Source organism: Pezoporus wallicus, unplaced genomic scaffold (genome assembly GCF_028554395.1).
Source record: "Pezoporus wallicus isolate ANWC-B61680 ecotype Strahan unplaced genomic scaffold, APGP_CSIRO_Pwel_v1 contig_7842, whole genome shotgun sequence".
Taxonomy (NCBI): Eukaryota; Metazoa; Chordata; class Aves; order Psittaciformes; family Psittacidae; genus Pezoporus; species Pezoporus wallicus.
Genome location: NW_026638766.1, coordinates 148,593 through 163,004, shown reverse-complemented (window position 1 = coordinate 163,004; position 14,412 = coordinate 148,593). Strand labels below are relative to the sequence as shown.

The window sequence follows — 14,412 nt, the reverse complement described above, 5'->3', positions numbered from 1 at the left end:
GCCCCAATTTTCTCAGCACTGTGGGAGGTGCTCTAGACCCTAATCATCCTCGTGGCCTCCTCTGGACTTGCTTCAACAGCTCCATGTCCTTCTTATGTTGGGGACACCAGAACTGCAGACAGTGCTCCGAGTGGGGTCCCACAAAAGCAGAGTAGAGGGGCAGGATCAGCTCCTTCAACCTGCTGATTATGTTCCTTTTGATGCAGCCCCGCACATGGGTGGTTTCTGGGCTGTGAGCACACACTGGCTCATGTTCAGTTTCTCATCTACCAGCACTCCCAAGTCCTTCTCCACAGGGCTGCTCTGAATCTCTTCTCTGCCTAACCTGTAGGTCTGCCTGGGATTGCTCCGACCCAGGTGTAGGACCTTGCACTTCACATTGTTGAGCTTCAAGAGGCTGCCACTGGCCACCTCTCCAGCGTGTCCAGATCCCTCTGGATCCCATCCCTTCCCTCCAGCATATCAACAGAACCATGCAGCTTGGTGTCATAAGCAAACTTGCTGAGGGTGCATCGATCCCACTGTCCATGTCACCGACAAAGATGTTGAACAAGACCGGTCCCAACACCGATCCCTGAGGGACACCACTCGTCTGCAGCTGGACACTGAGCCATTGACCGCAGCTCTTTGCATGTGGCCATCCAGCCAATTCTTTATCCACCGAGTGGTCCATTCATCAAACTCATGCCCATCCAATTTAGAGACAAAGATGTCATGTGGGAAACATGTGAAGAATGAAGAATATGTTTGACATTATTCTGATTTATGTGCCATTTTCCTGCAGTCCTAGGTAAAAGGAGGCACCAAATTATAACCAGTACCTCACAGTTCTTCCTAGGCATTTTTTTTCAAGAGTCCATGGTGAAATCTCTGATGCAGTATTTTAAATTGGCATGGCTGGTTTTAATAGTGTCCTTTTCTTGCACATTTTATTATGTTCTGCTTATAACTGTTGAGTGCTAGATGTTAAAAGAAACCCAGAGGGAATCACCTTTTCTGGAGTCCATTGGAATGCTTGATAATAGAAGAGCAAAGCTGTGAGGGTGGTGAGGTACTGAAACAGGTTGCCCAAAGAAGTAGTAAATGTGTTATCCTTGGCAGGGTTCAAGGCCAGGTTGGACAGGGCCTTGGGTGACATGGTTTAGTGTAAGGTGTCCCTGCCCATGGCAAGGGGTGTGGAACCAGATGATCTTAAGGTCCTTTTCAACCCAAACCATTCTGTGATTCTATGAAAACACTTCTGAGAAGTTTCCATGTTCTCTGTTTAGGGACTGAAACTGCAAGAAACCTCCTGTGTCACCATGTCCAGTATCCTCTTATTGCAGTCACAAATTCATCCATAAAATCTGTCACATAATACTTGGGTTTTTTCCTGAGAGCAAATGCGTTAAGATTTATGTGTCTCCCAATAATGGAATAAACGGTTTTATTACAGTGGAGTTTAAATGGTCATTTGTGAATGCCAGGGGAATTTATCTACAGTAGCAGTTCCAGCATTATAAATCAGCTTGCATCTTTTTTCTGCTGAATATGTCACTGTAAACCAACATTTTAATTTTGCTTCTCTGTATGTGTTGCAATGCAGATGCTTCCATGTAATATTCCTCCCTGACCAAACAACAAAAAGTTTGAAATAGGGATGGCCACAGTTTAGAACATGAAGCATTGTAACAAGAAAACACTTCTGTTTTCCTTACTTGAGGAGTATACTGGAAGGAGAAAAACAGGAATACAAAGATCAAAATCTTTAATTTAGTTTTGGATGTGAACGTGGAATCCTGGGTGGTTGTGACAGGAGAAGGAAAACTGAAGTCTCATGCAACTGTTTTATTCTTGTGCTGTCTTCAAAGGGGTGATATATGCAACAAAGTGTATATGTGCATGTTGTAATGAAAGGGGAATAACATTGTTAGATGCAGAGATTTCCAGTTGCTCTATTTCTGTATAGTGCTTTTCTAAATGTTGCTCTCTATTTTGATCAGAGGTTGCTGAAATACAATTCAGTGAAAGACTAATTTATTAATTTCATTTCAGTCAGATTTCTCAGTCTTTTTCTCTATGCACACAGGTAGCTGTAGCTCTCCTGTGTTCTTGAGCTTACCAGCAGTTCTTCTTGTAAAGTGCTTCTAGAGGCTCCAGTCTACATTTCCTAGCTCTTCAAGCATCTAGTGGTGTGAACTCTGTGATTCTGGACGTGCAATAATACAGAGGCAAAGATGATTTTCTTGCATCAGGATAAACTATTCGAATGTTGCCTAATCAGTTTTGTCGTCTGATGGGTAGAGGGGAGGAAGAGCTGGACCTCATGCCTTACAGGAAAACAGGTAGGACCAATAAGAGGAAAGATGAGCAAAAAATCACACAATTATTTTTTGCTAGCTTAATGGCTGCCTTGTTCTGCCCAAAGGTAAAGACACAGTTATCAGTGCCATTTATCAGGTACACCGTTTTAGTATAAACTTGTTTAAAACAGTGTAGAGCCCCTTTTTTCATCTTAATTAGACAGTCACCCATTGATTCCAAGTGGGCCTTCATTTTCTAATTATTTAGTACATAATATAATGTCATTAAACATCTTTGAGTGGACAGGATTGCTCTAAAAGCTTTAGCTCCAGAGGTCTAATATTAGGCTTTTGGCATTCATCCCTGTGTGTGAAAAGCAGTCAGTTTGTTTACCAGGAATTTAGATTCCCATTACTGGGGGAATTAGCAATGAGCTATTAGTCTGATTCAAGCACTTAACAATTGCTGATCATCTCCTCATAGCCTGGGGATAATGGAGCTGATCAGCTGTAAATGGAAAGTTTGTGGGCCTGTTTTCATGAAGGCACTTGAGAAAGTGCTGCATTCCCTGACCTCTGCTAACCCTAGGGTTTGCAAGAAACCCAGACACCAAGTCACTTCCCGGAGGACAGCTAATCACCTCTAAGAAGAGCTTCCATTAGGGCCTAAACCAAGTCCACCCTCCCTCATCTGAGAAAAGGTTCAGCCACAAAATCCCTGAGGTAGAAGTGATGAGCTTCTGATTGTATTTACCAGTATCTGTTTCGGTGGGGGAAGCAACTGCAGAATAGTGGCTGGTTTTGATTCTGTAGCAGTATTGAATGGTCCTGTTGAGTCCATGGTGCTGGTTGGCTTCCTGCTTCTCTACTGTTGCCCCAAAAGCTTTGTCTGATTCATGGACACCTCAAGTTACTTTGAAAGTGTTCTTTCTTGTTCTTGTGTAAAATTGCTACCATTTTAGCAAATAGAGTGATTTTTAGGATGTATTGAGAAAGATACTTTTGTTTATAGGTGCTGAACCTGTAGTGTTGTCTTGTCAGCTTGAAGTTACCTTCAGATTTTAAGAGGCACACCAGTGATCTGTAGCCAGGAATTACTGTTTGAAGTAAAGCTTAGCCTTTCCTCATCTGTGGTACATATTGTGCCCCCTTTTAAAAGGAAAACTGCAGTCAGTTGATTCTTACTGACACATATGTATTTGTTGGAGGCAGTGGGAATGTTTTTAATGGGGCAAGGATACAATCATTTTGGACTTCCAAATTCAAGGCTTATCTCTGGCATAACCTTGCTGATGACCTCAGGCAAAAATTATGAATGCTGCATTAGACCATGTTAAGGGATCTAAAGCTATGTCAGTTATAGAAGCCACATCTGAAGTTTGTGACAGTGAGTGATGTCTGTAAAAGTTAAGATTGTTTTGTAAGGGATTCTGTCTAACTCTGTTCTTTAAATTTCTTTCCCATAATGCCTCCAGCGTTGGAGACAAGGAACATAGCTTCTATCAAACGCAAAGGAAGCAGGAGACTTCTAGAGTTGCAGGATAAAATTTATTAGTCAGATTTGGCATTGTTTCACACTTTTAAAAATAATCTACCTTACAACGAGAAGGTTCCCTCCTTTTACATGCTTGCTGAGAGCTCAAGGTTAAGTCTGTCAGGATAGAGAATTTTTATTAAATTATTTTTTGTGTTAGGAGCAAGGGTACTCACAGGATGTTGTATTTCAGCTTCTGGGGACTAGAAGCTGAGGAGGGTTTGTAAATTCCCCTGGAATATATTTAGTAAGGATTGTTCTGAAAGGATTTAGGTAACTGGCAGTCGTTGGACATCGGCAGTGCTAAGAGAACTGAACTGATACTGGCGGACCTTTCTTGCAGTAGTTATACTTGTGCATGCATGTATGCTGTTGTCCTGGGTTGAATAACTGATATTTGGAGAACAGGTGTTACAAAAGTCTAAGTGAAAATGTGTTTGTACTTATAGCAGTGTGAGTACCTGTGAATATTCAGAGATGAATTTTGTTTGCAGTTACTGATGAACAAGCCTGAGAGGCGGCTGTGTGTATAGAGGTACACATGTACATGCGAAGGGAACATAGGACACCTCAAGAAAACCCCAGATTGACACGTTTTGCTTTCCTTTCAGTCTGTAGTGGGATTTGTCTGAGTGTCAAGCATTTTCCTATGTAATCCAGGACATGACAGGAGGCTGCAACTGCAATCAGTAACTTAGGGGTAAGGGGTTAAAGGTGCACCATGTCCTGAATATGAACAACAAAATGCCGATACCTTTTTCCATATCAGCCTGTCCTAGAACATGGATGTGGGCAAGAGGAAAGATCACAGTGCAGATTAGTGGAAGAGGAATGCAGTACACTGTCTGTGTGGTCAGATGGCTCAGGGAAGTCTACTCAAGTATTCTAACAAATAACCTCACTGATATGGGTATTGCAAAGAACATTTTTTTCTTCCCTGTAACTCTCCACTGAATTCTGGAGATGACAGACAGCATTACTCTAGTCAACAATTGTGACTTGTTTCTAGTCCAGCCATATGGAGGATGGTCTAACGTAGATACTAGAATATGGTAATGTGGACTCTTCCTATTAAAGACTGTTAGCAAACACATGGACACAGTGCTGTCTCTTGATCCAAACAGCCATACTGCAGTAGACATGAGACAACATGAGATTCTGTAATAAGAAGGTGTCTGACAGTGACTGGAAGCCACAGCATATTATCTAGCTGATGCTTTCCTGGCAACAGATAAACCACAGGGTAAAAATAAACACGCCCATGTTCTGAATATATTCAAGATTATATTGTCTGGCTGTGGGTAATACTGTTCAGATCTGGTTTGTCTCATAGAACAAGCAAGGGGCACTATTGTGTGCATGGAGGAGCTGCTTTGAGATGAGTTTCTGCTATCCTGAAAGCCTAGGCTGGCTGATGAGGCACCTCTTGAACACAATTGATTGTGGACTATTAACCTATGCTCAAAAATCAATATTCACTTAACACCACATTTCAACAGGCAAATGCAGTACAAAACAACAGCAGTTACACAGTGCACGCATTTACACTCAGAAAAAAAACAGGTCATGAAATAGTTTGGCAGAGATTGGGCAGGCAGTGTGGCAGGGGACAGTGATAACTGGAATATGTGGAGACGTACAAGGTAGTTACAGCTCCCAGAGATTTTCGCAGCTTGAATATCCCAGGGATTTTGTGGTCAGTGAGCTATATGCATTCTCTAGGTGTTACTAAGGTTTGTCCTGAGGCCAGGCAAGGTCATCCTTTGCTAGATGAGACTAAATTTACTGGGGTTGAGCATAGAAATCCATTCTAACCCGCAAAATCCAAGTCTGTTGCTAGCTGTGATGATTATATATATGTATATATATACATGTTGCAAGGGGCAACCCGCAAAGGAGCAAGAATATAAAAATGTAGTGTCCTTGATCTGGAATGGTATTTTTCGTACTTGAAATGAATCTGAAAAGGGAACTGAACATAACCCAGAACTGGTGTTTACCAGAGACTTTATGTTTATTGAGCTTTACTTGCTGCCCACCCTGGAGCATGGACTTCTGGCCTTTAGGATGATGTGCTGAACTCCATGCCTTGACAGGCTTGAGGAGTGGGCCCATGTGAACCTCCTGAATTTCAGCAAGGCCAAGTGACAGGACATGGACCTGTTTAAGAAGGTTTTAGAGCAGAGCCACAGAAATTATGAGGGCTGGAGCACCTTTCCTGCCAAGAAAGGCTGAGACAGCTGGCATGGTTTGACCTGGAGAGAGAAGGCTCTGGGGAGACCTTACTGGGACCTTTCGATATATATAAAGAAGGATCATAAGAGAGACTATTTAGCAAGGCCTGGAGAAACAGGAACACTGTACTGCACTCTTTTAACCTGAAACAGGGTAGGTTTAGATTAGATATACGGAAAAAAAAATTTACTATGAGGGTGCTGAGGCGCTGGCACAGGGTGCCCAGAGAAGCTGTGGCTGCCCCATCCCTGGCAGTGTTCAAGGCCAGGTTGGACACAGGGGCTTGGAGTAACCTGCTCTAGTGGAAGGTGTCCCTGCCTGTGGCAGGGGTTTGGAACTGGATGAGCTTTAAGGTCCCTTCCCACCCAAACCAGTCTGTGATTGTATGCCTGAGGAAGAGCTCCAGAACATGGAGCAGTAGGGTGCATGGTGTTGGGTCCCTCCCTGCAGTCAGAATCTAGTGCTGCAGAAGTTCTGTCAGAACTCAGACCTTCGTTTTAAAGCATTAGCCTGACTGTTACTCAAAATGCTAACATGGCAGAAGCAATGGTGGGCACCAGATCTGCAGAGTTCAGTACAAACTGGTGGGGGAAAATGGGGTGCGAAGGGGGGGGGAAGTTTTCAGTGACTGCCGTTCTGGGTTAAGGCTTTTCCACTCCTCTTTTCTGTAAGCTTTCTGTTTTCCAAGATAAATCCATAGTGGGAGGTGCCGGGATATGAAATAAAATTAGTAATATGGGAAGAAAAGATGCCATTTCTGCCAGGTTAATGTGGGCTCAGCCACAGGGGCAGGAACAGAGCCAGGGATGGCCAAGAAACAGCGGCTCCAGAATATACTGAGGAGGCCATAGGCATACTGCTGTGTTTGGAGATGTCTCGCTGTGTCTTCCCTTCAGCCACCTGGGAAATGAAAAGGAGGAATGAATCCCAGTTAGACACATTTATGCTCAAATGTCTGGCTGCAGAGCTTCCAGTTCTGAGCACTGATGAGAGATCATAGGAAACTCCTGTAGCCAGGCAGCACAGCCTCCTGCTTCTACTAGTCTGTGGGGGAGATAGCCCAGGGTCCAAGGGTTCTGTATACATGTCACATTCCTCACTTTGGTGTCCAAAATCACACCTTTCCAGATCCAAGGCTTCTCAACTACTGTCTCAAGGCTACTTGTCTCGCTGCTTTGTGAGAAGGCAACAAAGCAATGCATACCTGGGACATTTCTGAAGCAAGAGATGTGCTGACACTGTCTCGTTGGAAGCTTAGGGAAGATGAATAAAAGAAGTCTTCCTGTCTTTCTAGAGCTGTCTGTTTCAGGTGCATTTGAGACCAAATCGCATTTTCTGCAAACAGAAGTAAAGCAAGAGTCTTAATGTGCTTTTCTCTGCACCTCTTGGAGTCTAGTGAGCAGAAGTCTAGGGAAGCTGTTAGCTTTCAGACAGGCTCTGTGGCTTCAACTCGCAAAATACGTATTCTCTGTTTAGTGAAGGGCCTGTTAGTTTGTGGGCTTACTTGTGAGGCTGAGCCAACTGCCAAGCCAATTTGCACTGTACTTAAGGACCTTTGGGTCCATCTGGGACTTTCCTGAGTGTCTGTTTGGTAAGGCACATGTATGTAGTAACTGAGATGGGATGTTTAGGTTGTAGGTGTATCTATAGTGCTGGGTGTAAGGCTTTTCTATAAAACAGGAGGTAGATTTAAATATTAATCATTTATGTAATGATGCTGGTTTCTCTGATATCCTTTGGGAGCTTTTACAAACATAAAATATTTAACTTTTATTACAGTCTGTTGCTAAAATGCTAGGGAGAGAACATACTTAGGAGTATAGTTGAATGTAACAGGATTTTTGTAACTGTTGTGTTGCTGAATCTAGTAACAGGGGCTGTGTTAAGAGCTACTTATCCTGACCAAGTGAGGGCCAAGGAAGGGGGACGAAAGGAAGCCAAACTGCAGAATCCTGGTGCACTGATGTGGTTACTCAGCAACCTATGGATACAGCATGTCTGACCTCCCCTTGTGATTTTCTTTTTTTTGCAACCCTGTCATTTGAATGTTGCTTGGAAATACCCTCATGGTGTTTGAGACAAACAGAAGGGTCGCCAAAAGATACAGAAGCACTTCTGAGAGGAGATCCAGGCTGGTCCCATAGGTTGGATAAGGGATCATGGAGACACTGCAGAAGACAGAACTATACCCAAGAACAATGCAACATAGGATCTTGAAATCAACAGGATTTGAATTTCCCTGTGCTGAGCAGTCTCTCTCATTCTGGGATATGATTGATGCTTACCAAGGCATTTGTTGTTCTCAAACATGCCAAGTATCTGGTCACACTTCTCCTTCTCGTTGCCGCTGCTCTCACATGTGCACCACAGGGATACCTCCACACTGGAGTTGCTGACATAGTTGGGTGTCATGGGTGTGCCTGTCCCAGAGTGCCAGAAACCAGAATGAGGATTTACTTACCAGATGAAAGAAGAATCATGAGTCCCACTGTAATAAAGGGAATGCTGCCCTGAAGGCAGAAGCCTTCCACTGCGATACACACTACTCAGGAGATGCCAGGGTGCCCCGCGAAGTGACCCAGGCCTGGTCAATCTACATGAAGTCTGCTGGGCTGTGATAAAGTGTGGAGATTGCTACCCCTGGCTCAGGCAATCTGATGATGAGGTGTGCTGATAGCTGAAGCTGGTGCAAGCATCAGGTAGGATGCAAAGCTGCAGGGTCTCGGCTGCAGAACTGGCATATGGCAGCAAAAGGTGCTCGTTTCTTGTGTAGCTGGTAACACTGTGAGGCCAAATGCCTTTTGCCACAGAAATGCTGCATGCTTGTGGGGTTGCCATTCAGCCAGAGTTCATTTGGCACAAAACCAGCAAGGACCAGAAGGTATAGTTTAAAGCTCCTGAGATACTGTTGCTCTTTACAGTTCCTCTTTTGAGACAATGAAAAAGTATTAGCAGGTTGGCAGTGAATGCCTAAAACCAAAGATGACCTTCCTCCTAACAGCTGGTAGTGCCATGTTCTGTCTGGCTCTGAGAAGAGAGCTCTTTTTGGGCTGCATTTACCTCAGAAGCAAGAGGGAGCACCAGCATCAATTATTCACTGGTATACTGAGCAGCATCAGTGTGCCTGCAAGTTTGTGTCCTACAGGCACCCGCCCTGTGTGCTCCTGTGGCTGTCACTTACCAATCATCCCCATGTAAGCCTGCAGGCATGCAGCATGGCTGTGCTGAGAGCAACCATCTGGAGATGTGTCTGCAGGTTGACAATTTTGTTGGAAGTCAGCCAGTCGGGATCTGTAGGAAGGAAAATGAGACTGTCAGTGTCTATGCTGTTCTCTTCTCTTGGCTAATGTCCGCTGCTGCTGGACCTACTTGCAGATATGGTCTTCTAAGCAGGAGTCCAGAAGCCAGAGGCAATTGGGTTTGGTGCTATACTGGAAGGAACAATTTGGAACAATAGTTTTCCGGCGTCGTTCTCCACAAAGCTCATCTTGACATGGACAGAATAGGATCCTTTTGGTGAAATCCTCAGGGACTTTCTCAAAGAAATTCCTCAGCCCTCTGTGGCATTTTCGACGGTCACACACGTCCTCATTTAGTGCTCCTTTAGTGCAGATAGAAGCATATTCTGTGCGCAGACGAACACACTTCTTGCTCAGATTACAGACATGAGTTGCTTTTACGCATGGATTTGTTGCATCTCTTGCTAACTGTGAGCCTAGAAAACCAAAAGAAATCCAGAAACAATGAAGGAAGTCTCCAGAAGAGATTCTGTGTGGAAATAGGAGTAGCCCTTACTTGATGGTCAGATTGGGAGTATCAAAAAGAACAAAACACACATTAGTCCTGCTGTGTGCCTGCAGTGTGATGTTGCAGTTGTACTAGTTACAAAATCATATTTTTTGTTGGTTCATGTTAGGGTGTTTGTTTCAGTGAGTGCATCATTGTGAGTTATTCCCTGTTTCATGGACCTTGATCTGTGGCTATATTTATACTTGTTAGGGGGGATGAATTTAGGCAAGTATCCAGAGCAGGCATTCATCTGATTAAAGAGGCCATTACCCCAAATTGTTCATAATAATCTTCAGCCCCTGAAAAGATAAGAAATGACAGCATTATATCACGTAACCATTACAATCCTTACCTGATAACAGAGCTGCCAGTTTATTATAGTCTGTCTTCCAGTGTTCTTCATTTGCTGGATTCTCATAGGGAGAGGTCTCCAAATTGAAATAACCTGGGCAAGATACAAGATATTTTATGCAGTGGAAACACGGTTTGGTTTTTTTTCTTTCTTTTTTTTCCCTCCTTAATTTTTTTCTTATTTGTGCCTGGCTGTTTTCTCAGGCTGGAGTTCAGAGATGCTCTGTTTTGCTCAAAGCCAAATGCCAAGAATGGTTCTGCTGGAGAAGCCATGTAAAAACAGTGTTACATTTTGTCATCATTATTTCCTCTGGCTGGAGTTTGGTCTGTGTTGTCATTTGGGCCTTTTCAGCCTCAGTAGTAGTGAGAGGCCAAGTAGAAGCATCCCACTGAAGCTGGAGAGAAGCAGCATGCTCATGGATGCTGTTAGTGTGTGTAATAACAATGTGTTGTTTTAAGTTATGACAGACTCACACTTTGAGGTGATTTTCATCGCACTCTCCCCTCACAGCACCAAATCTAACTGCCTCGGAGTAGCTATCTTTGTCTCTTGGGGTCTCTGTTGTCTTTGAAGGCCCAGCCCAGATCAGTTTTCTCTGCTTATCAAACAGAGCAGTAGTGAATTCTCTTCACTGGGAGGTGACTCCAAAATGAGCTTCACTGTTGGGAAGTCACCTTTTGCAGTTGTTTCCAGATGGGGGGCAGGGGCGAGCCTCACTAGTACCTTATAAATTTCTATTATTTCATCTCACCATCTGTCATGCTGGAATGAATGGTCCAGAAAACACGCAAGCAGTGCTCCTCTCTCTTCATGCGCCGGTGACACTTGCAGTGCAGCAAAGAGCTGTTCCCGAGGTCTAGCTCTGCATTCAGACATTGGACCCTGCTATCATGATCCAGTGGAAGGAAGCGAGTCTTAGCCAGCGCACAGTTTTCCAGGATCCTGTAGGTGCCATTGCAGGTAGAATCCAAGAGGCACAGTTGTTCTGCTGCTATGCAGTCACTCCTTGGCAGAGCCAGGAGGTCTCCTGGTCAAGTAGGGAAAAGATTATTAGGATCACAATCATGATGGATGCCACACAAGCACCTTGTCACTGTTCTGTAGGCATCCTTTATTCAATGAGGACTCCTCTCAAGAGGCAGAACTGGTTGGGGTCTCTCATATGGAGTAGTAGGAAACAAAAGCTGTCTCAATTTAGAAACAGAAGGATGAATATTAATGTATGAAAGAGGGAACAAAAGGTTAAAGAAAAGTTGCAGAAATAATTTTGTTTAATAAAATGTTTTTTTATCACCCTTAACTCTTTCAACTTGGCCATGATCAGGGATGGCTCTGTTTTTTATGGAGTAGTAAATCCCCATGGAAACCTTGGGGTTGATGAGGCCTGCTCTGAAGAAGCTCTTCTATCTATTATCTATGGGTAATGAAAACCACAGTGCAATAAACACATAGTAACACCATGCTGTGTGCTGTGAGTCAGTGCTGCTGCACTTGCTGAAGTATATACTGGTCATTAAGAGATGTACTGAGAAAGCCATTCGTAGGGTGTAAAAACAACTGCTTTACTGAACTTGGAAACTTAGGAATAAGAATGTGTATTTTTTGCATACTAGAATAACTCCTTGACATAAGATGCAAGTAGCTTCATATAGCAGTGCTGATGTGCAATCAATTCAAGTACACAGGACCCAGTCCCTGAAATCCCTGAAAAAAATGCTGGGATGCGGGCTTGGTCTGCTGTCTTTCATCTCTTGGTTGACTGTGAACTCTATCTATCTGTGTGTATGTACATTTGCATAGCACAGGCATTGATTATATATAGACACACACATACACACGCCTCCTTTCCCTGCATGACAATATTGCTTGGCTGTTTTAAAGAAAGGACTGTGCTGAGCCTTACATCTACCTTTAATGTTCTTTGGGTACACAATATTACCTGTCACTATCTTGGTCAGTAGTGCTACTTCAGTCTGCCTTCACTACAGATTAGAACAAAATCTTAGTGTGCCTCTGTACCTGGTATACTACCTTCACCATCTAACTTGTTCTCTCACTTCCTTTACTTTTGCTGGCTTCATCAGTTCATTTGCTCTAAGCCATAAATGGCACAACTGTGTGCTAGTCTGCTTCTCAAACCTACTCCTGCAGCCCTGTAATACTCTCTAGGTGTCTCCGACTCACTTGTACAAATGTCTTTCTTTGCTTTTCTAGCAACTTTTACTGTATGTTGTTTTTCATCTGGCTGTTACATAGAGACTGTGACTTTGTAAGCTCCCTGACAAGCAAATCTCTCATCAGAGAGAAATTCAAAACTCTTCTACAGACATCATCTAATAGCTATGCATTGTTTTAAGCCCTAACACAACTTAAAGGTAATAATAACGTCACAGATTATGATTACTTATACTGTAGAAAAAATGGGTAGATAATACTATCCCTTTATTCTCCCTTTTCACTCCATGTCCTGCCATATATATAGATATGTGTATTAATTTCATGCCCCTGGTGCACCACGCTATTGGAAAAGGATGATTACAGAAGGGAAACCTATCAAGGAAGCAGTAGGACTGAGACATGGAAAACTGAGGGACATCTGTTGTGCTCATGTGGCTGCAGGTGTTGCTGAGGTCTCAGTGCCATGGCCCATTTTTAGAGCAGTCACTGTGATACTCAGCAGCTGCAGCTTTTTCTGAGTAAAGCACTGACATCTCATAGCCAGAGTCTAGGAATGGTTCAGAGCAGTTCTGTAATTTCTGCATTTCTAGTCACATCAGCCATGGAGATTGCACAGGAGATGAACTGGAGAGGAACCGTTTCTATCCTTGGCTCTTGTGACTTGGCAGTAATAAACGGCAGAGTAGAGCGAGCTGCTGCGTCTCTGCAGGAGTTCCTCGCTCTGGTCTTTGCAGACTGAGCCTCACCTCAGAATACTACCGGCCTGCAGCACTCGGGAGGGGATCAGGAGGGTGGGTGGTCAAAAAAAGCCCTCGACGGAGCCCGTGTGAGGGGTGCAGCCAGAGCCGGCGCTCGCCGAGTGCGTCTCCTGCCCCCAGGGGGTCAATTCCCGCTGTCCCGCTCGGCAGCACGGAGCCGAGCCCGTCTCCGACGCCAGCCACAAAGACGAGCCCCCCCTCCCCGGCACGTCCCTCCGCACCGCTCGCCGCCGCATACGGCACTCGGCGTTCTGGGTCACAAGTAGCGGCGCGCCTTTCTCGGCTGGAAGGCGATTCTGCCCCCGGGGCAGCAGGGCGGCCGCCCTCCGTCGCAGCCGGTGGCCAGGAAGCAAGGCTGGGGCAGCGGCCGAGAGCTGCGACCGCGGGACGCGCTGTGGGTCCGCCCAGCACCGGAGGACACCGACCCGGGACCCCTCTGCCGCTTTCCCGGAGGGCAGGGGATGCGGATGGTCCCTCGGGGCGGCGGCGCGGGTCCCACTCTCCCCCCGGCGGGAGCGGGACGAGGGACATGCCGCCCTGCCCCGCCGCCCTCCCAATCCCGCCCCGTCCGCCACCCCACGCTCCGGGCGCTGTTACCTGCTCGGGAGAGGAGCAGCCCCAGGAGCAGGGCGAACCCCATGCTGGAGCCCGCGTCGGCGGTCGGTCCCTCAGAGCGCTGGGGCCGCAGCTCACATGCTGCGTGCAGCCCCGTCTCAGGTCTCCGCCGTCTGCCCCGCGCGGCTAGGCTCGGCACGGCACCCACCGGCCCGCCCCGTCGAGGAGCGGGCGGCGAGCGCCGCCCCGCAGCCCGGCCCGCCCCCGGGATCTGACGGGGGGGTCCGGCCCCAGCAGGGGTCGCGGCTGCTGTCGGAGCCGCGGCGGGGGATCGCGGGGTGCTGCGCTGCAGAGCGCGGGAGGCGCCTCCGGGGAGGCAGCTGCGAGCGCGCTCCAAAGGGGAGCTGCTGGAAGGGGCTGTTCGGCTCGTGTGCGGACTCACGGCCCGTCTCGTGCTGGGGTCAAGGCTGGGCCTGCGCAGGGCAAGCACCCGCCGGGGTGCACTGGGTAAAATAAAAAGTCTCCAGCGGAGTGCTGCTTTGGTCCGCAGGAGGGATGAGCGAGCTTTGTTCAGCTTCTTCCTCCGAGCTTTGTTGTGGAGGGTCTTATTTCGGCACCTTACCTGTGCTGGCTCTGTCTTGGCTGAGGATGGCATTTCTAAGAGCCTGCCCGGTATTCAGGCAACCGTGCTTTTTGAACAGATCCTTCTCTTTAGTTTATATCCTACAG

General features: G+C 46.0%; 1 protein-coding gene across 1 annotated transcript; it reads right to left on the bottom strand.

The window, feature by feature from the left end:
• Nucleotides 1–3,808: 3,808 nt before the first annotated feature.
• LOC130600805 (GDNF family receptor alpha-4-like) lies at nucleotides 3,809–13,889 on the bottom strand. Its single transcript, XM_057412408.1, has 8 exons — nucleotides 13,726–13,889; nucleotides 10,944–11,219; nucleotides 10,193–10,285; nucleotides 9,421–9,766; nucleotides 9,233–9,342; nucleotides 8,337–8,471; nucleotides 7,256–7,386; nucleotides 3,809–6,951 (listed from the first exon to the last, which is right to left on the bottom strand). Exons 1-8 carry the CDS (start codon nucleotides 13,766–13,768, stop codon nucleotides 6,817–6,819), a joined length of 1,269 nt encoding a protein of 422 aa, XP_057268391.1. The 5' UTR covers nucleotides 13,769–13,889; the 3' UTR covers nucleotides 3,809–6,816.
• Between the last annotated feature and the right edge of the window lie 523 nt (nucleotides 13,890–14,412).